This window comes from Morus notabilis, unplaced genomic scaffold (assembly GCF_000414095.1).
Source record: "Morus notabilis unplaced genomic scaffold, ASM41409v2 Scaffold1785, whole genome shotgun sequence".
NCBI classification, from domain to species: Eukaryota; Viridiplantae; Streptophyta; class Magnoliopsida; order Rosales; family Moraceae; genus Morus; species Morus notabilis.
This window is the reverse complement of record NW_010357325.1, coordinates 129,650-155,370: the sequence shown is the minus strand read 5'-3', so window position 1 is coordinate 155,370 and position 25,721 is coordinate 129,650. Positions and strand designations below refer to the sequence as shown.

At 33.3% G+C, this 25,721-nt stretch overlaps 3 protein-coding genes across 5 annotated transcripts; 1 reads left to right on the top strand and 2 right to left on the bottom strand.

The window, feature by feature from the left end:
• Positions 1 to 2,183: 2,183 nt before the first annotated feature.
• On the bottom strand, positions 2,184 to 7,054 carry LOC21388102. The gene is made up of 4 exons (XM_010089711.2): positions 6,721 to 7,054; positions 5,340 to 5,980; positions 3,321 to 3,836; positions 2,184 to 2,667 (listed from the first exon to the last, which is right to left on the bottom strand). Exons 1-4 carry the CDS (start codon positions 6,971 to 6,973, stop codon positions 2,539 to 2,541), a joined length of 1,539 nt encoding a protein of 512 aa, XP_010088013.1. The 5' UTR covers positions 6,974 to 7,054; the 3' UTR covers positions 2,184 to 2,538.
• Positions 7,055 to 11,582: 4,528 nt separating this feature from the next.
• On the top strand, positions 11,583 to 12,823 carry LOC21388101 (transcription repressor OFP5). Its single transcript, XM_010089710.2, has one exon. The coding sequence runs from the start codon at positions 11,615 to 11,617 to the stop codon at positions 12,761 to 12,763; it is 1,149 nt and encodes a 382-aa protein (XP_010088012.1). The 5' UTR covers positions 11,583 to 11,614; the 3' UTR covers positions 12,764 to 12,823.
• A 718-nt stretch (positions 12,824 to 13,541) lies between these two features.
• On the bottom strand, positions 13,542 to 19,312 carry LOC21388100 (heat stress transcription factor A-4a). 3 transcript variants are annotated; one of them, XM_010089709.2, is made up of 6 exons: positions 19,137 to 19,312; positions 18,675 to 18,840; positions 18,136 to 18,562; positions 16,130 to 17,208; positions 14,748 to 14,807; positions 13,542 to 13,965 (listed from the first exon to the last, which is right to left on the bottom strand). In XM_010089709.2, the coding sequence occupies exons 3-4, from the start codon at positions 18,349 to 18,351 to the stop codon at positions 16,186 to 16,188; spliced, it is 1,239 nt and encodes a 412-aa protein (XP_010088011.1). In that variant the 5' UTR covers positions 18,352 to 18,562; positions 18,675 to 18,840; positions 19,137 to 19,312; the 3' UTR covers positions 13,542 to 13,965; positions 14,748 to 14,807; positions 16,130 to 16,185. The 3 variants fall into 3 exon arrangements, with proteins under 3 accessions (XP_010088011.1, XP_024024371.1, XP_024024376.1); XM_024168603.1 differs by having other exon boundaries at positions 18,136 to 18,840; XM_024168608.1 differs by lacking the exon at positions 19,137 to 19,312 and having other exon boundaries at positions 18,136 to 19,123.
• Positions 19,313 to 25,721: the final 6,409 nt, after the last annotated feature.

Sequence of the window (25,721 nt, the reverse complement as noted above, 5' to 3'; positions counted from 1 at the left end):
AAGGCTATTAGAAATTCGATTAAGTATTTAAGTGAACTTTTTTTTTTTTGAGAAAGTGATGAATATTTTTCTTGTTTGCTATTTGAATATTCAGGTAATATATCACATAAATATTCTATCAAGAGTATTTATTAGGTATTTTTATTAGTTGGTAATTTATTAATAATGTGTAAAAAAAATTCAAAAAACAGGTTTAAGATCAATTTAGGTTGCAGATCAGTTTCAGAATTGGACTTGATGGAGGATTTGAATTCAAGTTGCAAAAATTTGTGGAGTTACTGATTAGATCCGGTTTTATGAGTTGGAGATAAGGATTGTGTTTTGGAAAGAAGATATTTACTTGCAATCCAAGGCAGCTTCAGATTTGAATTCAAAGGCATATTCGATTTGATTTCTAGTGGCATAATCCGATCGCTATTTATGAGGAGAGGAGATAAAGTGATAGCTTGGAGTATTTGAAAGTTTTAGTGGACGTTTGGTTCACGGATTCAGAATCATGATTTAAAATTATTCTCAATTTACGTGTGTTTTTTGTAAAAAAAATACTATAACGAGTCACGAATTATAATTCAAACAATAGCACGAATTCTCGTACCAACCACCCTCTTAGATATATATATATATATACCTTGTGCATGTATGTGGAGGTGTACGTGGAGGTGATGTGCCCAGGAGAGTGAATATTTGGTTTATTGGTTTCTTTGGTTTTAAAGTTCAAATGGGCTGTTTGAATAAAGTGGAGACTTTTACAGATTATTTGGGGAGTTTGATCAGCTAATTTATGAGGCTATGATCGTGAAAGATAATATTCTAGAAGGATTCGAAATTCGAATTTGGAATTAACAAATCAACGTGGAGATAATGTAAGCACAAGTACGTGGATATAATTTGAAATATAATTGGATTGAGCCAAGGTGAATTGGATAAGGAATGTGTCTTCTATAAATACAACTCTAGGCCATTCATTCGGTGTGTTTTCTGGATTTCACGCATAATGTTTCGAGAAGTTCCTATTAACGTTCTTCGGGAGAAGAATTTGTAGTCTTCAATGAAGAGAAGAATTTGTAGTCTTCGGGAGAAGATGATTTGAAGTGTTGAAAGGAGTTCAACCGTTTATCATTCTTCGGGAGAAGAAGTTGAAGCTTTCGAGAGAGAGAGTGACCTACTATACGAACGGATTTCGCCGTGCAGTTTTAAAAACGAGTGATATTCGCTGAATCATGCTATCTAGTTGATTCTACACGGCGGCGATAAATTTTAAAGAGGGAGTCATTAATTGTATAAGTCTGATTAGTATTTGTAATCATTGATAATTAATAAATGATTCAATATTTGAGTCTGGCTCACGGATATAGGTGCTCACCAAACTACGATACCAACTAATTTATGTGCCTATTTATTTACTGTTTTTGGTAATTTATTTAGTTGAACTTTAATTATATCCAGTAAATTACAAAGATCTAACAGTATTGTCACTAACTTACAAGTGGATACAATTCCATTGTGTACCGAGACTGATTATGCAGTTATATTCATTAGGAAGTCTCGGTGACCTTCCAACATGATTTAAGCAAAATAACTATATAAATGTGCTCAACAGCAAAAAAGTATATATGCGGTCGGAAATTGCTTCAAGACCATGTCAAATCCTGAATCTAAAGTTACTAAAAATGCCCTATCACCCATCGAATATGTATCGAGTTTTTTTTTTTTTTGTCGGTTTTGATTATTTTAATTAAATTTAACATTTAGAAACATATACTATTGTAAAATATACCTTAACATAGAAAGCTCCGTTGATATAGAAATTCTTGACTCTCTCTCTCTCTCTCTCTCTCTCTCTCTCTCTCTCTCTCTCTCTCTCTCTCTCTCTCTCTCTCTCTCTCTCTCTCTCTCTCTCTCTCTCTCTCTCTCTCTCTCTCTCTCTCTCTCTCTCTCTCTCTCTCTCTCTCTCTCTCTCTCTCTCTCTCTCTCTCTCTCTCTCTCTCTCTCTCTCTCTCTCTCTCTCTCTCTCTCTCTCTCTCTCTCTCTCTCTCTCTCTCTCTCTCTCTCTCTCTCTCTCTCTCTCTCTCTCTCTCTCTCTCTCTCTCTCTCTCTCTCTCTCTCTCTCTCTCTCTCTACGACATGGAAATTAAGCATAAGTCGTTACTATACTATGAATGAGCTAGTAGGGTATCCTTTATTTTAGTAACACGAAGCAAGTGTCAATTATGTAACTTGGCCACTATCAAGATACATAAAATTGGAGCCATAATAACTTGTAGAAATTTTTAAAAACAATGAAATGGGGATGATATAGATCACTAATTGCTGCTTTACAAACCAAACAAGATGGGCAGAGAATATGCTAAGCTTTCAAGAGTGATCCAAAAGAAGAGCACAAAAAGTGCTAATCCTTGTATCTTTTGGACCCTATCAAAGAAGTAACAAATTTCCCAAGTAAAGAAAGGAGATATGAGAAAGACATCATAAACCAAAACTGCAAAGGCACATCTTTTAAATTCTACCCTTTTTGTTTAAGACGTATTCTCTAAATCCTCAAGATGTAGGTACAAGGATGTCAAAGTTGCTTACAGTCCACTCAACAACTTGATTTGGGTCTTTAAAAATCTCAGTTCCCAAATTTATAGAGGTCCATTTTCTTTTAGCCGGCTGACTTCCGGGGTCCTGCAAGATTACCCAAAAAAAAAAAAAAAAAAAAAGAGGTATTAATCTCCATAATTTGCCTATAGCTTTTTCTATCTCTAATGTTGAATAAAAATGTCATATATTCGCCAACTGAGGATCCATCTTTTTCTATATAACAATGTTATGCATTGTGATCATTTTTATTGATTTTTGTTCAATCCTTTATTTGTATGCCAATAATAAATAGAGGTTACTGTCACAATAGATGAATTTCAATATTTTGTTTTTCACATTACAATGTCTAAGCAATATGAAAACTATATATGAGGACTATTTATAGCTTCTTTACTAGTAAAATTTGTTAAATTAACCAAATGAAATTGGCAAAATGACATTTTCTATTTTTATAAAAATGACCACTCGATTGTTCTTTGTTAATATATTTCAATCATTAAAATTTTTTCATTTAAATGTACGTAAGTCCCAATGTGATGTATATGAATTGAGTCATTTGTAAAAAGGACAATTTACGAAATGACTACGAACGATCGTGCAGTCCTTTACAAAAATAAAAGAGACTATTTTACAATTTTCACTTTTAGGGTAGTTATTTTAGCAAATTTTCTGTATGAATATGTGATTCCTATGTAACAAAAACTTTATTAAAAAAAAAAAGAAGTAAAAAATCAAACCTGATAAAAATAAAGCGATTGTGACAACCTCCCAAGATCGAGCTCCCAAGTTCTTGGATCCCCAATCCAAGCCTCCCCTTGCCTTGTGGGATAACCATAATCACCCCAAACAGGGTGAGGCATAATCTGGAGAATCTCCTGAGGCTGAGGATTACTGTACGGATCACAAAGACTATAAGGCTCCTCTAGGTGTTTTGCATTCCCGGGGGAGCAGTGCATGTGGTAGGCAGAGTAAGGGAAACGAGCGGTGTCGTGGCGGCGGACGACGGTGCCATTGGGGAACGTGTGGAGCGGCGGGCAGAGGCCGAGGTTGTCGGGGCGGCACCAGGACGTGATGTTAGGGTTAATGATCATCTCAGAGTAGCGGGTCACATCGGAGGCGACATTGCCGTCGCAGGGCCTGCCGTCGTTCTTCCAGCAGCCGCCGATGTCTGTAAGGTAGAATTGGCTATTGGGACCCCCGCCTTGGATCACGTTAAGGCTGAATCTTACTTTGAAGTTGGGTGATTCGGGAATCTGCATGCATGCATGCACAAAGGTAAATATATAAATGTGTGTATGTACAAATCAATGGCCCGTTTAGTCATTTGAGTTTTTAATTCGAGTTGAAATGTGATTTAATATAAGAGTTTTTTACTGTAACAAAAAAGTAAAATATGATTGTTTTTGAGAATTTTTTAATGTAGTAAAACTTGAATCGGTGAAATAAACAGGACATAATATTTGTAGGCAATTAACCTTTATGTTGGCAAGTCTAAGCTAATATAGTAACATTGGACTAGTCCAATCAATTGGTCACAATTTCATACATATTAACAAACAATTTCGAAACTCGCAGGAAAAAAAAAAGAACTACTATGTACTCCAAAACATGTCAAGTTCACCAATCGATTGCTAAAATCTATTATACAGGTCTATATATTATTATATGTTGCATATATAGTTGTTATATGTTGTGTATTGTGTTATGAAGCTTTAGAAGAGAAAAACATCACCATTTTTTATTTAATGGTGCTAATAACAGCTAAAAATTGTACTCAATTTGCAAAACATATAGTTCTATTTATTGCTCAATTTTGATCATTGTATGCTATTATGTTTTTTTATATTAATTTGGTAATGTGATCGTTAACAAAACTAAGTGACAAAGCATAAAACCGTAAACGTTGAATGATAGGAAAAAAAAGTGTATTTCTCCTCTCTTAATTTGAACTCGATTTCAAGTCCCCAAATTGAAAACAAGGAAGGTAAGTATGGATCAAAAAACGTGGCTTTAAAGGATAACGTTAAAAAGTACAACTCAAACAACATTATAACAAACTCAATATTGCCTTCTTTTTCCAAACTCCACCGACCGAACCAGTTGGCCCAACACTTTCTTAGATAGCATTCCAAAGTTCACCTTTTTCCTAAGCAACATAAGAAAAAGTTTTGGAGATTCCAACAACTACTTTGACATCTTTTTATTGATAAATGTAAGTTTTTCATATTACTTGACTTGACATTTTTTCAAGTATTTATCAACAAAAGAAATTACCAGTGCACATCTCACTTCAATTAGAAAAAAAAAATCAGCCTAAAAAATTGAAACTCCTAACATAATTTGTAATTAATAGAACAATGCTATAAAACACCGATAGTGCTATACCTACTACTAATAAAAAAAATAAATAAATTTTGCAGTATGAGGTCTACAAGTAAAATTTACCACTTATTAGCAACAGTATTTACCACTGATGATACTCCTCTGAAAAACATTGGCGCGCGTGTAAACGAGGTGCTCTGCCTAACTGAGCTATAGCCCTTATGCTTGTGATACATATTTTATCATGTAGATAATTTCTTGTCAAGATGAATATTCCATGATAAAATGACATATCCCTTCGATCCGTTTGATTGGTATTGCTTATAAGTAATATTCAATTTATAACTCTCAAGCATTTTTTAAAAATATATCTTTACGAATGCAAAGAGAAAAAAAAAAAATCAAACACACCAATTATGTGTAGGAATACTTACAATTTTGGACATCCCTCTTGTCGGGTAATGGTATCCACCAGAAAGGCCATGCGTGGCATCAGATCTCAAGTAAAGCATCAACCAAGGATACTTTTTCGAAGTCCTCAAGACATTATGAAAAACCCAACTTCCCTTCCCAATCTCCTTCTCCCATGTCACAGAATGGTAAGAAATATTAACATCTCTAACTACCCCTAATCCCCCACTTAAATCATAATTAGCATCCAAATCCCAGGTCCCATGAAACTTCCCCTTAAGAGCAGCCGTATTAGGGCCCACCAATTTGGTGTAGTCATGGAAAATAGATGGTTGGTTCATACACCCCTGTCCAAAACAGGGGAAGCCATTGTCGGGTCCAAAGGGCCCCACTTTGACACCATTTTTGGGGCACTTGGCTGCAAAAGTGTCCATGTTTCCGCTCTTGAGCATGATCATCCAGAATTGCCATGGATTTGGGGGGTCTTCAACTTGGCATTTTAAGCCCAAATACAGTTCTTTTTCTGCAGCATAAAGATCTGGGTTGAATAGGGCCTGTGATGAGAGTCCTAGAAAAGGATCACCTGTCCTTAACTTGTTGTCTTCTGGCGTGACTCTGTGGACTAACAAGTAAGGAATCATGTCGCAAAGCGAGCAATTTGTTTCTGTGGAAATGTGTAAAGAAATCAAACGTAAGGCCAACGTAATTACTAGTACTACAAGTTTTTCTACCAAGGATTATGTTTTATTTTGATGAAATAAAGTTCGAGAAGGGAGCCATGGTGTTAGCATAGCCCTGAACGTTGTTGAAGAGGCTACCCTAAACACTAATTAACAAGAATGGCCCTAACGGTGTGCGCTACCTTTTTATAAGGAACTCGTCACCTCAGTCACACCGAATGTGTAAGCGATCAAGATATATTAGGGTGTGGTATCATATATATCAAATCGAGTGCCACCTAACACTCGAATTTTTTACTATAGACTCAACTACGGTAATTTTTTATCGCTAGGCCATCAAAATCGGTGGTCTTCTAAGGATTGTGAATGTGCAGTTTTATGTATGAACTATAAATGATCATAAAGTTATGAACTTACGAAACTTAATTTGATAAACAGAAATTCTAAAACTACCGGAAGCAAATGTCAATGCTGTTTAATTACTAACGGTATGTATAATGAAAAGTTAATAGTTTTCAAGAAAAATAACTTTTGTGATAAAAGAAGGGTACAATGATATTTGTTGATGCCAACTATCATAAGATCAACAAGAAAAAAACACTAACTTCATGAAGAAAACTATTTGTCATGCCGTGATTGAAAGAAGTATTGTAATCGAATTTGGACGAAAAAGAAACAAAAAAAAGGAAAGAAAAAAGGAATTTAGTTATAAGAAACCATGAACCTTTCGAAAGTGGAGATGTTTTATAGACGTCAAAGCAATCAGCAAGCCTTGGACTCCCAGTGACTGGAGCTTCTTCGCCAACCTCATTGCACTGATTCCATGATTCTATTGCCACCCTCAGCCCGTCCCTTCGCATTCCTGGATCGCCAACCGCCGATATGTATCCATTCTCTGCCCTCACAGACAAAATCTCATTACAGCAAAACACAAAAAGAAAAAGTGCAAGAAGAGAATGACATAATAGTCTTTCCATTGATGAGAGTCAAGAAAGCTTAAAGAGAAAAGCATGTGTTTCTATGGTTTGCTTATATAGGTATAGGAGTATGGACAGCCTCAAAACTATCTATAACTAACAAATATATTATTATCATTTCATTGTAATATCTTCTTTTTTTTTTTCCTTTCAAATAAGTATTCCTATATTCTACATTTACTTTGCTTAGTTCTCTTCTACTCTAATATTTCACGAATATTCCTTGTTGTTCTACACGACCTACGACTTCTTTATCCTCTACTTTTCTTATCAAGTGGCAAAGTTTTTATTATATTTCAAAATCGTTCCAGAGAAGAAAGAGCTTTTCTTCTTGAGCAATATCAAACAAAGTATAGCACGGAACTATGAGATTAAAAAAGAAACGTTTTGATCTCTTTTCCGGTTATAATTTTCAACTTAAGGGGCGCCAAAATCATGAGACTGATGAAAGTATGGTTAAGTTATTTATAATTATGAACTTTACCTACAGGAAGAAAATCCTCTGCTGGTGACTGAATTAATTTGTAACCATTTGTCTGTTTGCAAGAGTATGTAACATTATGTAATTAATTGTATATGTGCAAAGTCAACCTCAAAAATTGTATATAAGAGTTGTAATAACATTTTATCACCACATATGTCTATCAAACATCGGTGCCTAATATTGACTAATATTACTGGATAGTAATTGCTTCATTGTCAAGATTTTGAAGAAAGCTGGAGAAAAAGCACCATCTAGTTAGGAGGGTATGGCCCCCTTGGAACTTACCCTTTGAAGGAACTTGGAAAATTGCCTAATCTAATTTCAGCTAAGCCTGTAAGTGTGGGACTTTCTCTCGTCCGCCTCTCTACCGGTAGAGTCAGTTTCTGACTGTTGAATCTGATTAAAATTCTATTAGATTAAAAAATATATATACAAAACAGACAGTTTCTGATACATATATGACGGCTGAAAAGTAATTAACTACTTATAGTTATTATTTTTTCTAGTCCTACAAGAGATAATGTTACAAAGATTGGAACTTATCGCCAACCTATTTGGCAACCAGAAATTACTCTCTTTTATTATGGGGTTACGTCTTAATCAATTCTCCTTATTAGACAACTACTTGTAGTTCCAGTTTTGATACGAAGATCTTGAAAGGGAAACTTTTTTCCCCATAAAGAAACCTTAAAAGAAAGAGAGAAAGAAAGAGATTTGAAACTGCAAGCGTGTTTGGGAGTAATGCGGTTTTCTTTACACCAAGTGGATGCCTTGCTCATGTCTAGAGTAAGACGGAAGAATTTGGATTCTCATATATATTCACGTCTTGGAATGCAATCCTTCCTTTCTCTATGCATACATTAATAAAAAGGGTTTGCAAAAGTTTCACCTTTCAAGGCCCAAAAGTTCTCTCTTTCCTACTTGGAAAATTTGGTTGTATCAAGTAACTGCTCATTTTAGCTTTGAAACTTGATTTAGTATTCAGCTCTTGTCCCACTGATATACTATCCTTGGCAGTTGGGCCTATCAAGAAAATTACTCGGGACTATTTGGCACATCCGACCGCATAAACTTTTGAGGGTTCACAAGTTGCTTTTAAATTTTTAAATTTGATGAAGTACTCCTGACGTTTGTTTTAAGAGTTTTACTTGATTTAGGATCGTAGTTTTTAGTTTTGTTACAGTATTTTTTTCTTATAAAAAATTTAAATTTTAAAAATTAAAATCATAAACTATAATTTTGAACCATAAATCCAACATCACTTAAGTATTACGCCACTTAAGTGTTACAAAGTGTCTTTTAAATGGATGACTACTACTAACGTTTGAGCCAAAAAGCACCTTATGCACGTTATATGAGCTCCTTTAAAAGAAAAATAAAATTTAAATAATAATTGAAATTTATCGTGCTTTAAAGCGTTTTCATGCAAAGTTTAACATATCATCCATCCATCCATTGATTTAAAAAAACTCTATTATATTTAATTAAACTTTTTAGAATAATTTGCCACAATAAAAGCTCAATGAGAAATTCACCAATTCAATCAATCAAAGCATAAAAACAAACTCCATAAAAACTCAATTACTTATTAATGGCACACCAGGCCAAGATCGATTTAGAAGATAATATGTTTTGGAGTATTACCTAAAAATAGCATCACATTCAAAGTTAAGTAAGATGTCAACTAGGTGAGTTGACACACACGTGGCAAGCTTAAAGAGATGATATGTGGTAAAATCCTACACATATTGATAGGTGTCCTAATACTTGTCAGTAAAACTTAGCCCCAGTTAGCTCGCCGATTCGAGTTTTTAATTCGAGTTAAAATGTGATTTTATGTGAGAGTTTTTAACTGTAGTAAAAAATTTAGATATAACTTTTTATAAGAACTTTTAAATATAACAAAATTGGAATTGAAAATTTAAATCAATAAAATAAACGAGACATAATCTTTGCTCGACATGCATTGAGCTAGGTGTCATTGAAGTTGCTGACTGTCAATAAAGCTTAAAACTTTAAAGATACTTTGCTGTTGGCCAATTAATCCTATAAATATAGCTTTAGAACTCCATAATACAACAATTGAAAACAATACAAAAAAGCCATTACTCCATCAGATTTCCATTACTTACCACATTTTCTCTCTCATTCATTACATCCCTCTAACCACCCAAAAGTCATATATTCACCTTTATATGTCTAGTTGATTCATGATATAACCCAAGAAACTCCACTTTCTTGATCCTAAAGTCAAGTCTTATTCTATTATTACACATAAATCTGCATATAATACAAACTGCTACAACCTCCTATAAATAACACTCATGTGAACTCATAAATTCTTGTCCTTTTCTTATCTCTTTTAGTGACTTTTTTCAATAAACTCACACTACATATGTTATCTTCTAATGTTGTCACAAATCTATTTCTCTCTAAATTTACAAATTCACTAGTTTCTTAGTGTAATTAATTTCAATAACCATATATCTCCATTTCATTATTTAATTTCTTGTCCATTTAATTTTCTGTATTTTATATTTATATTATTTCATTTTTCTGTTCACAGTATTACACCGGTCTTTATTTTATTTTTTGAATAACCATATATCTCCATTTCATTATTTAATTTCTTGTCCATTTAATTTCTGTATTTTATATTTATATTATTTCATTTTTCTGTTCACAGTATTACACCGGTCTTTATTTTATTTTTTTATCATTTATTTTAATTACAACTTGACATATGGGTTGAGTTATCAAACCACTCATATTGTTGTAGAAAGTGTCGTCGCAACTACATACTCTAATTATTTAATTTATGAAAAGTGTTATTTTGATACGACCGCCCGTTTTATTTATTTTTCTTCACGAAAGTGTTGTTTAAATTGCGACCGCCTGTTTTGCTTATTTTATTTTACATGCAGTAATATATTCATTATCACCTGTACCACTTCATGCCATCTTATTTGCATGCATGCATTCCCTAATTAATTTGAACATAATTAATTATATTTACTTTTTATTTTAATCAATTATCATTTATGTTAATCACCCAGAGTAGTCCGAACACAATACGTACGAGATATTGTGCATTGACTATCATAAAATAAAAAAGAAAGGGATAAATGTATTATCTCACAAACTCATGATGAGAGAGAGAGAGAGAGAGAGAAAGAAAGAGAGCGAGAGAGAGAGAGAGAGAGAGAGAGAGAGAGAGAGAGTGAGGTGAAAAGGACTTTTGCTTGTTGGAAAGATTGGTTAGTGAACCAAACCTATAAAAGCCCAGAGATTACAATAGTACAAGTTAGACCTAGCCCATTATGACCCAGCCCAATTGACGCATCCTATCATAATGAAATACGCGGTCTACTCTAGTCGATGACCAACTTGTACTACTCTTTTTGACTAAAGTAAAAGTTGCATAATCTAGAGAACCAAAGACCAAACAAACAAAAAGCAAAAGAAAGTATTCTATCAAACAGAGAAAAATAAAAAAATAAAAAAAAAGGTGACGGTATATTTACTAAAGAAAGATGAAATTCCAAAAAGAGAATAAAAACTAGTGCTACCTCAAATCAATAAAAACCCAAAAGGAACTCTTACTTTACTTAATCTTCCTCATAACAAATTAAAGAAAAGAACGAGCCATACAAACACTAATACAAATGCCTACTTGCTTTGAATTAAATGAAGCAATATGCAATCTGTTCCCTTCACCTATAGCTAGAGGATTTTCATTATTCAAGTTTCAAGAGGTCCCCCACTAATATGTTCCATTTTTGTGTTTTTTTCTATTTTGTGAAGAATATTTTTGTGGGCTAATTTAGAGGTCAGGTCCCATTATGGAGGCACAAATCTTTTTCAGGTAGAAGCCACAAAGCAGAAACAAAAAAAAAAAAAAAAAAAAAAAAAAAAAAAAAAAAAAAAAAAAGTGGGAGAGTGGTCACGGGATTTTAGGGCGGGCCTTTCTTTTGAAAAAAATAGCACTCAACTAAAGGAAGAAATCCACGTCCCCCATTAACATCCTAACTGTCTCTCCGCCTAGAACTCTCTCTCTCTCTCTCTCTCTACTATCTTTCCAATTCAGTTCTTCTTAATCAAAACACAACAACCTTAACAAAAGCAAACACACACCAAATTGTCTTTGGCAGCAAATCATGAAGTGGGGTAGGAAAAAAACTTCTTTTCCTTCTTCTTATTCACCTTCACCACCTTGTTCTACGCCTTCTTCTTTGATCTCTCATGTGTTTCCCGTTTCATGGCTTTCCAAGTTCAAGCACAAGAGTGGCAATTCAGAACCAAAACCCAGAAAGGGAAATCCCAAAGGCAAGTGGAATTCTCCACCATTGATCAGCTCACCAAGGTACTGTGCTAGTAGTAATGGTAATGGCCAATTCTATGGTTTGGAAGCTGACGACGATGCGTTTTGGAGGCTGTCATTTGGACAAGATGGTGCTGAGGAGAAGAAGAAAATTCTCGGTATGAAATCAGTTTGGCATGATCCTAATGATGAGCTTCGAACTCCGGTTCCAAGTTGTCCAAACTGCAGAAGGAAAGAGGCTCAGAAGTCGAACAAGGAGAGAGAATTGAGGTCACCAACAAGTAATAGAACTGCAAAAGAGAGGAAATCACGAGGAGAATCGGGAGCTTTCGAGACGAGAAGGAAATGCAGGTATGTTTCTCCGGTTGGTGCGAGAAATCCCGGCCTGAAAACGATTGAGGAAGAAGGACTCAACTTGGAAAACAGTGAAGAACACTCCGAAGAAAACACGGGTTTTCATTGTAAAGTTATGAAAGAGCTGAAGATGAAAGAGGTGAAGTCAAGGAATGAGAAACAAAGGAAGTCTGTGTATTTAAGCAGAGAAGAGCAGCAGAGGAAGAGAACAAAGCAGATTAACAAAGCAAGAGCTTATTCTCCGAGAACCGCCTCGAGGCTTGAAGTATGCAAGGTTAAGGCTCTTGAGGACATGAAGAAAGCCAAGTTGAAGATGAAGAGGAAGAAGAAGAAGAAGGAGGTCAAGGAGAGAGGAACAGTTGAGCAGTCAAAGACAGGGTTGGACAGCTTTGCAGTGGTGAAGAGTTCATTTGACCCTCAAAAAGACTTCAAAGATTCAATGGTTGAAATGATTGTGGAGAAGAAGATGAGCAAGCCGGAGGAGCTCGAAGAACTCTTGGCTTGTTATCTGACATTGAATTCTGATGAATACCATGATATGATCATCAAGGTGTTCAGACAGGTATGGTTTGAGTTGGGTCAGTCTTGTTTTAGTTCTGAATTACAGAACGAACAAATTTCTAGCGACTAATTAATTTATGTTTTAGTTGATTATATAAGCAACATGAAATCAACATTGTATATAGGTACTTACACAATCTGTTAGATGATATTATTTGCTTCTAATATGTATTGAACTTTGTTTAGCTTCATATTTCTTGTAAATGGTCCAAATTTCACTTGCAAAAGAGTTTTGAGTGCAAAAACATCATCATGGAAGCACTGTTGCAAATGTATCCGCATGCGAGTCTGCAACGTCAAGACTTTCACTTTTTGTATCTGTTGCTTAGTGGGGGATTCTCTGTGTGGGATTTTGAGTAGCGAAAAATCTTGAAAAGAAACTTGGAGAAATAAAAGAGAGTTCTACATGCTTCATCATAGGAATTCTATTATTCTATAATAATGGCATTTTATCATCACATTATTGAATCTTCACAATGAAGGGTGACAACATTTAGTAGCTCCAACTGAGGCAGCTTAAGTAGTGTGAAACACCCGTGATAATGTAAACACATGCCTAGAAAAGCAGTCCTTTTGCAAATTACTGAGCAAAAAACAATAAACAATAAACCAAACAAAAAAAACAAAAAACAAAACACATTATCGCTCGAGTCCAAAATAAAAGTTTTTTTACTGCATGCATAGCAGTTTTCACTAATAGGGTAGAAAACCAAATAATTGATCGGCAAAGCAAATCTAAACTAGACATTTGACTTTTCAGTATCTTAAGGTAGAAGATAAACTATCATCTGGATTTTGAACTGTATAGAGAAGCTTTATTCTACCAAGGAGACAATTAGTACAGGAGATGAGGCAAGTACTTTTTTTCTGCTTCCAATTTTTCAAACTGTGTTCCCTATGACTTTTAAAATTTTCATGTAATAAACAAATAATTTACACACATACAGGAATTAGTACGAATGGAAAAGGAGGGAAAAGAAAAAGTAAAGGAAAAAAAAAAAAGGTAAACCACAAAATTTAAACCAGATATTCAGTGCCTAGTAATTTTTTTTTTTTTTTTTTTTCAATCTATCGCCACGACAATGTCTGCATCCGTCTCTCTTTAAACAATAAACAGAAACAAAGCTATGGGCTTCCATGAAGTGCGCTGTGTATTTTGTTAGGATGATTTCCTATGTCGACGGCAAAAAACTATGTATGATCCAATTCTTGCTCCTCTGCCTAAAAGACCTGGGAAGTTGATCACGGTCGCATCACGTAAGCATCCCCATACTGTCGCAAACAATAGAAAAAAGTGAATAATCACATTATTTTCAGACTTAACTGAACGACAGCATCACAAGGTTACAGGACTAAAAAACTGCAAAAATTTAACAAATGAAGCCGTGTAGAGTATGCAAAATGCAAGGTTTGTTGCGCCAATCATCAAAACTACATACTTTGGCATGCCCAGAATTACAAAGATTGACGAGGGGAACTCGATATTCTGAAAGAGTTGTACTTCATAACATAGTGATCCACTTTATTTGCATCAAGTGGTCACATATATCCAACTTGGCAGCATGTCGACGTGAGGACTGTTACAATCTTTTATTTGTTATTTAAAGAATAATAATAATAATAATTATTATTATTATTATTATTATTATTATTATTATTATTATTATTGTTTTTGGAGACATGGTGATTCCTACATGAAGTCCATTCACCATAAGTGATAGAAGAAAGCTTTAGTTACTAAGGAAGATACAAGCCGAACATTCGAGTAACTCTAATGTGACTCCTAAAATTGAAATCAACAGTGGTCCTCAAAAGTTAAGCTAGTTCTACAAATTATGAAAGATTGTAAAATCATATCACTGCACATTACATTACATCACCATAGGTGTTTTCTACTAACTCTTCTTAAAAATAACTCTGGCAAGATTTTAGAGACAAGTTTAACGAACCATTGCCTAAAAACAGAAAGAACACAAGAATACAGACATTGGCAATCTCCAATTAGAATATTCAAAACTACTAGACAATGAGAGTAGAGAAATAAGGTTACTTACCACTTCAGAACAAAAAAGCACAACTTCCCAGAGAAAGAGTGAGACATCTTCGAGCAGAGACTGCAATGATGAGATAGGACGTAAACGTTCTCTTCTGATGCCGAAAAAATTTGCAACTTAGTGCAATAAATTGAGCTAAAACATGTAATTAGCTTAAGTGGTGTTGGAAAACAACTACTTACATATCTGATCAAAGCAAGCAAAGGCCTGCTACACATACAAATGAATTGTTGCATATATTGACATATCATTACAGATGTAGTTCTGTTACGGTAATGATAAACAAGTAAATTAACATGGAAGGTTGGGTAGGAGAGACAAAAGTAATACATGAGCAATCTAATGTTGAACGTTCCACCATCTAGTCAAAGACTACGAAAATTAGAAAAAGTTTCACGATCAACATCTCACGAGACATGCCATATGTTTTGATATTAGAGGTCCTGTTTGACTAGCTACTCTAGTTTAAACACCTAAGTAACATGTTTCTGTCATACTTTTCAATGGTAAACCTTATAGCTTCGCATGCATTCTCGTCATAGTCATATGCCTGTTGTTGTAAGTAATTTGGAATTCTAGAAACTTCCAACAGGTTATGGCGTGTCTATGTCTTGAAATCCCAAACAGACCCATCACAAGAAAGAACACACTTGAAGAGTCTATTTTAAAAAGAACCTAATAAGAACTAATTATAAATTAATGAGACCAAAATGCAAACATGACATTTCAAAACATCGAATGATCACACTGGTGAAGAAACCTCCTTCAAACTGAAGAGGAAAGAGCAAGTCAGCATGGACAAGCTCGAGGAAAAAAAAAGGAAATCTAAAACATAGCCGGAAGAACCTATAACATCTTGAATCCTAGAGAAGATCATGAAAGGATAGAAGAGGGATATATATAAATATGTAAATATATATATATATATGCGTCCAAGATATCAATTAACACAGCAAATCAACAACATGGAAAATAATTGAGTGATGCCAATTCAACTAAGTGACTAACTATAAGAGAATGGGTGAAAATAGATGGAAGATGACTTTTCTCACTGAAAGAACAGCATCAAGGAGAGAGGGGCAGGTTGTGAGGACGCCACTAAGAAAGCATATGAATTCTTCGCCTGTCACGTTGGCATGCTTATGTATTGAAATGATATGTCCCACACTTAGCAATAAGGTCCAAAAGAAAAGAAAAGCATGTCCTTATGCGCACACTAAAATGAACTATTGACAACCGTCATCCTTATATATCAAATAAGGAATTAGAACAACAAAAAGCCTTTAAAAATACAATAAAAGATCACTGAACCCAAGGTTGCTAAAGAGATTAGTAACTCCAAACATCAATTGTAAAGTTTCACTATGATGAGTTATGCGTACCCAAATTTAAAATGTGTGAGCTATTGGGGCATCAAAAGTTGAAAAATGAAGCGTTATCAAGTCCTCTCTGCTGGTGTAAGGTTTCCCATCTGTTCTGTAATGTTATTAACATTCCTCATGCCCCACCAAAACTTGCTACGATCACCAGGATTGCTTTCGTTCCTTCTTCCATCAGAATCCTTTCTTTCTGACTGAACTTCTTGTGTGTCTGATGAACCAGGATTCTCTGTCAAGAACTGTTCCCAGAAAACATCATTGACCCCAGTTGGTAGAGGAGTGGGCCCAATTGCTTGTTCCTTAGGGGATTGTTCTTTTGAGGCAGCAGGCTCAGAAGCACCAGTTGGAACAGGATCGGAGTTCACATCAATATCAGGGGATTTGGGTCGGATATCAACATTAAGCTGGACGTATGATATAGCTGGGCTTTCAGCACAACCTGTAGAATTAGATTCATCCAACTCGATGTTTGAACTAATCTGAAAGTGACTTTGAGAAAAATCACTAACAATATCCTCCCAAAATGTCAGCGATGCGTCCAACTGTTCTAACTGGTCCAAGTTTAAGTTCAAAAAAGAATCACTGTCCACCTTTTCTCCAAGTTCTGATTCCAAACCTCCAATCAGGTTATCTTTTATGCCAGCTCCGTCATAGAAGTAACCAACTTTTGGCAACCTTCTCTTTCTGATATGGGCCTCCACTTGTGGCACAATATTCATGGAAAGCTCCCGTTTCTGTAGAGCCTGATTCAATAAAGAGACAATGCTTTGTTGCCGCCGTTCTGTATTTTGAAAGCATTCCTTTAAACTGTGCTTTTGTATTTCCAATCCCCGCTGCTCATTCTCATACCTCTTTGACTCCAACTCGAGCCACTCTATGTCATGTTGAAGCCTTTCAATCTCATCCTTCAAACTCTTCCTCTCTGATTCAGCCAGTTGAGGAGTTCCCTGTCCTTGAAGATTTTGCAAAGAATGGCTGTGGACTGGCTTCCTTCTGTGGATATTCTTTAGAAGGTGTGGCTGACCTCTTATGAAATCCTCATTTGTGAATTCCCATTGCTCCGGATCAGCTTTTCTGAAACCCTATCACGGTAATAATATTTCATAAAAGAAAAATTAACTGGGAGGGGAAGGCACATATCAATGCTGAAAATAAATAAACATACAAAATGAAGGTTGATTCCTATTGCTCCGGATCAACTTCTTTAACACCCTATTGTGGTAAGTAAATTAACTCGAACATATAAATAATAAGATAGGAAAGGCACATATCAATGGAAAAATTATCTGTATTTACTTTCTTTTTTTTTTTCTACAAGTGAAATGCATGGTAGAGATTCTCTTGAGGAATATCTTGAGAATATCTCAGCCCTTCAGTACACTCGTTTATAGAAACAATATACCGAAAATGTTACTAAATAAGCCTAAATAACATTCCAAATGAAGGTTGATTTGCCATCGCTCTGGATCAGCTTTTTGAAAAACCCTATTTTGGTAAGCAATTATAATTAATAACTGAGATGGAAAAGGCACATATCAATGCAAAATTAAACAAAGATTCTAAATGAAGGCTGCTTCCCCTTGCTCCAGATCAGTTGATCTAAAATCCTATTGTGGTAAGTAAATTTATGAAAAACTAATAAACGACTGAAGGAAAGGCATGTATCACAGAAAAACTATCGCTTTAATTTCTGCATTTTTGTTTCAAAGCATTTTCAAGAAGATCACTTCATCCATTGTTTCACTTTTTATTATAATAACAAAGAACATAAATGCAACTGAAACCAGCACTAAACAACATGCCATATGAACTCCATTCCCATTGCTCCGGATCGACTTTTCTCGAACCCTATTTAATATTTCATTCCTCCGCAGACAAACATTTCTACAACCCTATCGAGGTAGTTAAACGTAAAGGAAAACAAATTGATAACTGATACAGAAAACCCATATCAATGCACAAAAACTGAATAACATAACAAATGAAGTTTGAAGAGAAAATCGGCTTACATATGTGTTGAGCTGTCTGATGAAGCTTGAAAAGTTATTGTGCTTAAAGAATCTGGGCAACAAAACCCCAGCAAACTCAGGTGGATTCCACACTATGAAGCTTTTATTCGAGGAACTCCACGACACGATCGAATCGGTCGAAGGGTCATCCACCATCTCATAGGTCTTTGAAAGAAAAGGAGGCAGCGAATTACAGCTGCCCTGAGATTCATCCATCCCAGTTTCTCAATCAATTTTCCTTAATCACAAACCTAAAAACAACTTCCAAATCCAAAACCCAGAACTAAAATATCAACCACTCATCATAACAAGAATAAAACCAATCATTGACGGAATCCCAAAACGACCAAAGATTCTTCCCAATTCTTCTTGATACAAACAAAATCCCAAAGAGAATATCAAAATCAAAACTTTCGAATCTTCAAACCTGTAATAGAACCCCCTTTTATATACTCGAGAAAAAAATAGAACCCAATTCAAAGGCTTCGAAATTCAACCATGATAATAACAGAAGAGAATATGATAATAATCAAAAAGACCTTCTGGAAAATGGAAATTTCCAGGTCAGGCAGACAAGACTAGATATGTGAAAAGTCAATTCCCAAGAATTCCAGAAGCTAATTTTCCTTGTAGCCAAACAAAGCGAAAATCCAACGAGGCAACGTCCAAAAATCAGAACACTTGGCAGCTCCCAAAATTCCTACACTGAAAACCAGGATTCATATTTATGTTATTAGTTGGAGCAAAAAATAAATAAAAAAAAAGTAAAAACAAAAACAAAAAACAACAGAAAAAATCCTGGCAATTCCTGACTCGTCGGACAGTAGCGTCAAAACCAAATTCCATCATTAAAGTTATCGAATTTCAAGTGATTTCATAAACAAAACTTGGAGCTAAAGTAACTGCTAAGTGTAAGAAAAGAGAAAAACAAAAATAAATTTAACAAAAAAAACACGCAACTTTCTTTCAGAATCCGAATCAGAGAGTCTTTGAGCTTTTACCCCAGAGAAAAGGAAGAGAGACAAGCGAAGTTGCAGAGGGGAGAGAGAGAGACAGAGAGAGGAGAGAGAAATCGCCGAACCAGAGAGCATCGAAGAAGATTCGTTTTTCACATGTGCTTCTCACAATTTCTCGGGATCCTCATTCTCGAACCGCGTACATATTATTATTATCAGTATTTTCTTCCACCATTTTTTCACAACAAAATATATGCTTTTCCTTTTAATAAGCCCTCGCTTTGATATTTCTTTTTTCCTATTAATAATAATTATAATGCCTTTTCTTTTTATTTAATAGGTACATTGCGTAATACGGATAATTGAAAATATAAAAAATAAGTGAGAAAATTCCGACCAATAATGAGGACCCGTGAATTTCAGTTCTGAACTCTGATTGGATGGTCACGGTAAGATCATATTTATATGACAAAATAGTCTTCGTCTATTTTTTTATTTATATATTATAAAAGAAAGAAATAATTTAATTGGCGTATTATTTTTTATTTATATATATATATAAAAAAGAAAGAGATATTTTAGTTGGCGTGGATTTGGACAAAACCTATTAACTTACTATTATATATTCTGATATGTGGCCCTAAATTCAAAGGATTTGGTTTCAATCCAAAACATAACGGATGAGAGAGATAAACAATCTCCTTTTTTTTTTCTTTTTTTTTTTGGGTTAGTATAATTAAAGAGTTTTAGAGGTGTCATTCTACCCATCTCTATCTCGGGTTTCGTTGAATAGAAAATACCTCATTCAATTCTAATTAAAGGATAAGATAAAGTTTTAAGGTCCCGTTTATTTCGCTGATTCGAGTTTAGAATTTGAGTTTTACTACAGTAAAAAGCTCTCACAAACAATCACATCTAACTTTTTTGCTACAGTAAAAAACTCTCACATAAAATCAAATCTCAACTCAAATTAAAAACTCGAATCAGCAAACTAAACGGGCCCCAAGTGAGTTATCTAGAGCTCCAGCATCCTACAATTTATTTACTAGGTAAGCTCTTTTATGTTAAAGTGGCTAAGATTTGGAATTGTAGACATTTTAGGTGGAAAAAAAAAAAAAAAAAAAAATCCTTATTGCTACATCAATCCATTGGATAAAAACAATTTTATAGTTTTTAAGGGAAAAAATAATTATCCTTATGTTTGAGTAAGAGTAAATTACATATCTAAATAAATAAAATAAAATAAAATTTTAGTAATACAGTTCTAATTAGTCAATTTTCTAAATCTTGTTAAATTTCAGTACTTTTCTTAATTTGGTATAATTTTATTGTAATTGAACAGTTTAAAAAATTTAAGTATAAAATTTTTTTTTCCCTCATCTTACCATAAATATTCAAAATAAAACTGGGAAAAGGGGCAACGATTTTTTTAAAGGGGAAAGGTGGGCATCCCCTAACCCTCACCGTACACGTGGTGTTGACCTTACTTACAGGATGTATCTCTCTTTCGCTTCAAGAATAAAATCAATCAGTTGTGCAAAGAGGTTTGTTGCTTTTTTTGTAGGAAAATATATCCTATAGCATATTTGATATCTATGTTTAAAGTAAATAAGATATTTTTTAAATGATAGTAAATTATAACATATTATTAATTTTCATTCTAAAATACATCAGTCTTTTAGGCACCGCTTTGAAAAGGGAAAAAGAAAACAATATTACAACTTTTGGGTATACATTCAAATAATAATTAATTAGGATTTTTGTTTTATATGGCTTTTTGAAAATATAGTTTATGGCCTTCTGAAAGCAGCTTATGACTTCGTGTACAAATTACTTTTAAATTCACAAAAATTTCTTCAAACTGGTGATCTCTTCGACGCTATCTACCAACTTCTTTGTAAAAATATGATTTTTTCCCCCTTTTTTTTTTGGTGATTTTTGTAATTTTTTGGATCTCAGTTTTGTGATTTTGGTTTGGGTGGATGTTTTGGTGGATCTTAGTTATGTGATTTTTGTTTGAGTTTGTGAGTTTTGGATCTGAATTGTTATTTGATGATTTTTATTCTTTTTTGTTGTGATTTGGTTACCGGCAGAGTTTCTAGTAAAGTTTGAGTTTATGATTTTATTTTTTGATTTTGGATTTTGAATCTGTCGTAAATATTATATCTACCGGTAAATACTCTTAGTAAATATTTTGATTTTCAATCTAGTAAATACTTATAAGTTTGAATTTGATAAATACGGTATTTTTTCAGTCGCCGGTTGGATCCGGTCACCAGATATTCAGATAAATATAGTAAATACGGTATTTACCACGCCGTAGTCGGTTGCTAGATTTTGAGATAAATATGGTATTTATCGATCGTTGTATTTTTGAATTAATATGGTAAATATGGTATTTACCGGTAAATATGATATTTACCAGTCATCGGAGACGGTCGCCGGAGATAGTTGCCGGCCGCCAGAGACGGTCACCGAAGCCAGCCGCTGGTCATTGGAGCTGGTCATAGTGGACTTGACTATAGGAAGAAGAAGAGAGATAAAAATGAGGCTTAAGGGTATTTTTGAGTTTTTAATAATATTTAAAAGTTAAAATATCAAATTATACTATAATATAATATTTTTAAAAAAATATGCTAAAATTTACTAAACATCCTATTAAATATGCTATTTCACTCTTTCTTTCTTTTTTATTATATTTTTTCTTTTTTTTCTCAAAAGGTTTTTTTTTTTTTGTTAATTCTTTGCTTGTTTGTCTTTTTTTAGATATCTTGCATTTGCATAACTTTAATAAAATTTATTTCCATGAGTCTAGTTTGAGGCCATCCCTTTGCGAATAGTAGGTGTATGTTAGAGGTGAAAGTTTAGGCCTCTTTGCTCAATAAAAATTTTAGGCCGGCTTTAAATGGAAGAGGAATGGTCTAGTTCAACCTAATCTGAAAGTTTATAAGATATTTTTTTATAAAAATCTTAAAAATAGAGCGTTTGGCTAGACCTAAATAAATTTTTGGGTTTTAAAATCTTAGCACGGCCCAAATCGGAGGTTAAGATAGGGTCAGACTGGGCCTGAACCGACATTTGACGGACCTTAAGTGACCTATTTAGTCGGGCCTAAACTTACAGTTATAGGTTTATTTTTTCACTAAGATATTTAGCTTAATCATAAATTATAAGTGCTCGTTATTGTACCAAAATAACCTAACAGTAAAATAATACTCAATTCCATCATCATAAGATGTAATGTTTAATTCTCGTACCTTTAAATTTAATATAAATAATAAATTATAAATGACCCACAAAATTAAGATTTAAAAATAGCATAAAGGAATCCTATCAAGTTGCTTATTAAAGGTGTAGATATTTTGTATTCATAATTGACAAGATCATAATTGATAGATGATATTAAAATTTATTATGTTTAAGGAACTGACAAGCCAAATATCACATCATTGATATATATATATATATACATATATTATATATTAATACAAAATATTCATATATACACACACATATACATTATACTTGCGTTAAAACATTTCATTAGGTGTTTGTTTTTTAATAAACATTGCCTTTAAAAAAAAAATCCTTCATTTTCTTTCTTTTCCTTCTTCTTACCCTTTTCTTCTAACGAGTTTTTCTTTTTAGAATTGGTTTTTTAGAGTTTTATCCATACTTCTTTAGGTCATTGCGTTCAAGTTTTTTTTTTCTTTCTTTTCCTTTTTTCTTCATGCTTATTTTCTTTCCATTTATACGTTATTGGTTTTTTTTTTTTTTTTGTTCATCGTGCAATTTTATATGCTCATTTGAAATGTGCATCCTCAAAATACAATTTATATATTCATTTTGAAATGCGTCTCATCAAATAACTTTCTCAGATTTGTGATTACCTAAACAATTTTTTTTTACAAGTAAACTTTTTTCTCATATGTGGTTCTCGTAATTATTTTTCTCTAACCAAACAATTTTTTCCCCTTCATATACCCAATAAATAGTTCAATAGGTAATTTTCACAATAAAAGGTTTTTTTTCTTTTTTAAATGTGCTATAATTAAATATCTTTTAACTAAATTAAACTCTTAAGAGTAATAAATAAATAAAATAAACTATTAAAGAAATTTTAGATTTTCATATGTAAAGAAGTTAATGAACTAAAAATGCACGCGGATAGCGTGTGCGAGCTTTTTTTTTTCCTTTTGTTTTTTTGTCTTTTTACTTCTTTTTAGGTTTTGGGTCTCCTTGATATTTATTTTTTTTTTTTGTCTTTTGGTCCCTACTTTTTTCCTTTTTTTTCTTGCCCCTCCCTTCTTTTTTCAATCCTTTATTTCACTCTTTAAAAAAAAAAAAAACTTTTTACCCTAAAACATTTAGTGGACGTTTGGTTCACGGATTCAGAACCATTCTCAGTTTACGTGTGTTTTTTGTGAGAAAAAGTATTGTAGCGAGCCACGAATCATTATTCGAATCATGGCACAAATCTTCATACCAAACACCCTATTATTTTCATTTCAATCCTTTTTTTAACTTTTTTTCTCCCTACCTTAAACCTTTTTTTAAAAAAAAAAATTGTTTCCTTTTTGCTTTAGAATTTTTTTTTTTTTTCATTTTGATCATTTCCTGATTTTTTTTTTCTAATTCTTGCCCTACAACTTTTTTTCTATTTTGGTCATTTTGAGATTTTATATGCTTTTAAATGTGTCTCATTTCAAAACTTCATTTTAAAAAGTTTTAATGTGACTTGCATTTTCCTTCCTCTACGCCTTATTTAATTGCAACTACTATTTTTTAATTCATGTATTCTCTCTAGTTTGTTTCCGTTGAGTGATTTTAAAATGCGATTTTTCCCTTACTTTATTCCTATTAACAAAGTTTCTTTCATATGTGTTTGTGCTTCAATTTTGTTTCTTATATTAATTTTTCTAAAAGATTATCTATAATGTAATCCTTTTTTAATGACTTCTTTTAAATTCCTTTTTTCCCGAGTGTTATCATTTAAATATATCTATTTTTTGGATGTGTCTCTATTTAATTTTTCTTGTGTAATCCTTATTATTTTAATGAAGATACTTATAAAGATATTTGTGTTAGTTGTGTATTAACAAATTAACTAAGATATTTATTACTAAATATAAATTTAAAAAATAATAACACGGTAATCAAAATTTAATACAGAGATTACTCCTCACTTGCATAGCACACACGGAATTCAAACTAGTATATATATAACCAGAACGTGCTAAACAAATGGGAATGACCTTATTCGGCTACCAGATGTCTCCCAAATGATCTCTATTGGGCCGCGCCTCGTATGCCATAGAGTAAATTATTAAAATTATCTTAAAAGTGTATGAGTCTAAAATTTTTACCTCTTACTCTTAGTTAAGAACATTTTCATTAATATAGTATTTAATTAAAAAGGTAATAATCAATAATAATGGGTAAAAATTAAGATGCAAAGGAGTATATATTTCCTTTTCCCAATTCCATACCAACCAAAATATTGGGCTATTCTTACCATCTCTTAAGAGGCCAGGACTACGTCTATCCGAAGGAAGAAGAAGGAATCCCTTTCTGCATGAGGTAGTGGAAAAATAACGAGCGGCCTGGTATTTAGTATTATGGTTTTTTTTTCTTTCTTTTTTCTTTTTTGCTAGATAAAAGGGTTACAGGGGAAGAGGCTTGCTATACTTTTAAGGCATCAAACCAACGCAATAAGGGCAAATAAAACTTAAGACTACTTACGAGGCCCAACCAACTCACCTAAGACATACAGGGGCTGTTCGGCAGTTGAGTTTTTGAGTTAAAACTCAAAAAAAAAAAAAAATTTTGAGTTACAACTTTATTTAAGTTCATATTTTTTTAAGTTTGAACTCGAGTTTGAGACTAAAACTCGAGTTCAAGTTTTTCCTTCCACTCGAGTTCAGAAACTCGACCTCAAATTAATAAACAATATTTTTTCTATTCTTAAAAATGCTATAACTTTTTCGTTTTAATTCTGATTGAGATGATTTTTTTTCTATCTGCTGACAACGAAAAGACAAATAAAACCCTACCCATATACCCTATTAAAATTTTCCATCAGCATTGAGTTTTTATTAAAATACTATCTAAATATAAATTTAAGTTTTGACTCACTCAAATACAAACTCAAAAAGATTCTTATCTCAAACCATAACTCAAATGTACACAACCAAACACAAACTCAAGTTACAACTTCAACTCAAGTTATAACTCAAAATCTACACTCTAGTCACCTAGCTAAAAAACGATAAAAGAACAAGCGCGTAAGCATATATTATTAGGAGTCTGAAGATGCAATGTTGGAAGTTGCATTATTTTGCACTTTGAGGTTACGAGGTTGAAGTCCGTGGCTACTTAGATTATCCCAATAGGCGCAACCATATTTAGCACTTTGGTTTAATACATCCCCAACATTTTAGTGAAATGAAATGATAAGCAAGGGCAAAAAACAAAAAATAAAAATAAAAAGGCCTTAATTTATCAAGGGGAAAAAATATCTTCTCAGATGAAATGAAACAATAAGTTGGATCATTATCTCAGATATTGACTTACTTGACTTACTTGAATGGGGTTTATAGATGAAGAATTGAACTGTAAATACAAAATTGA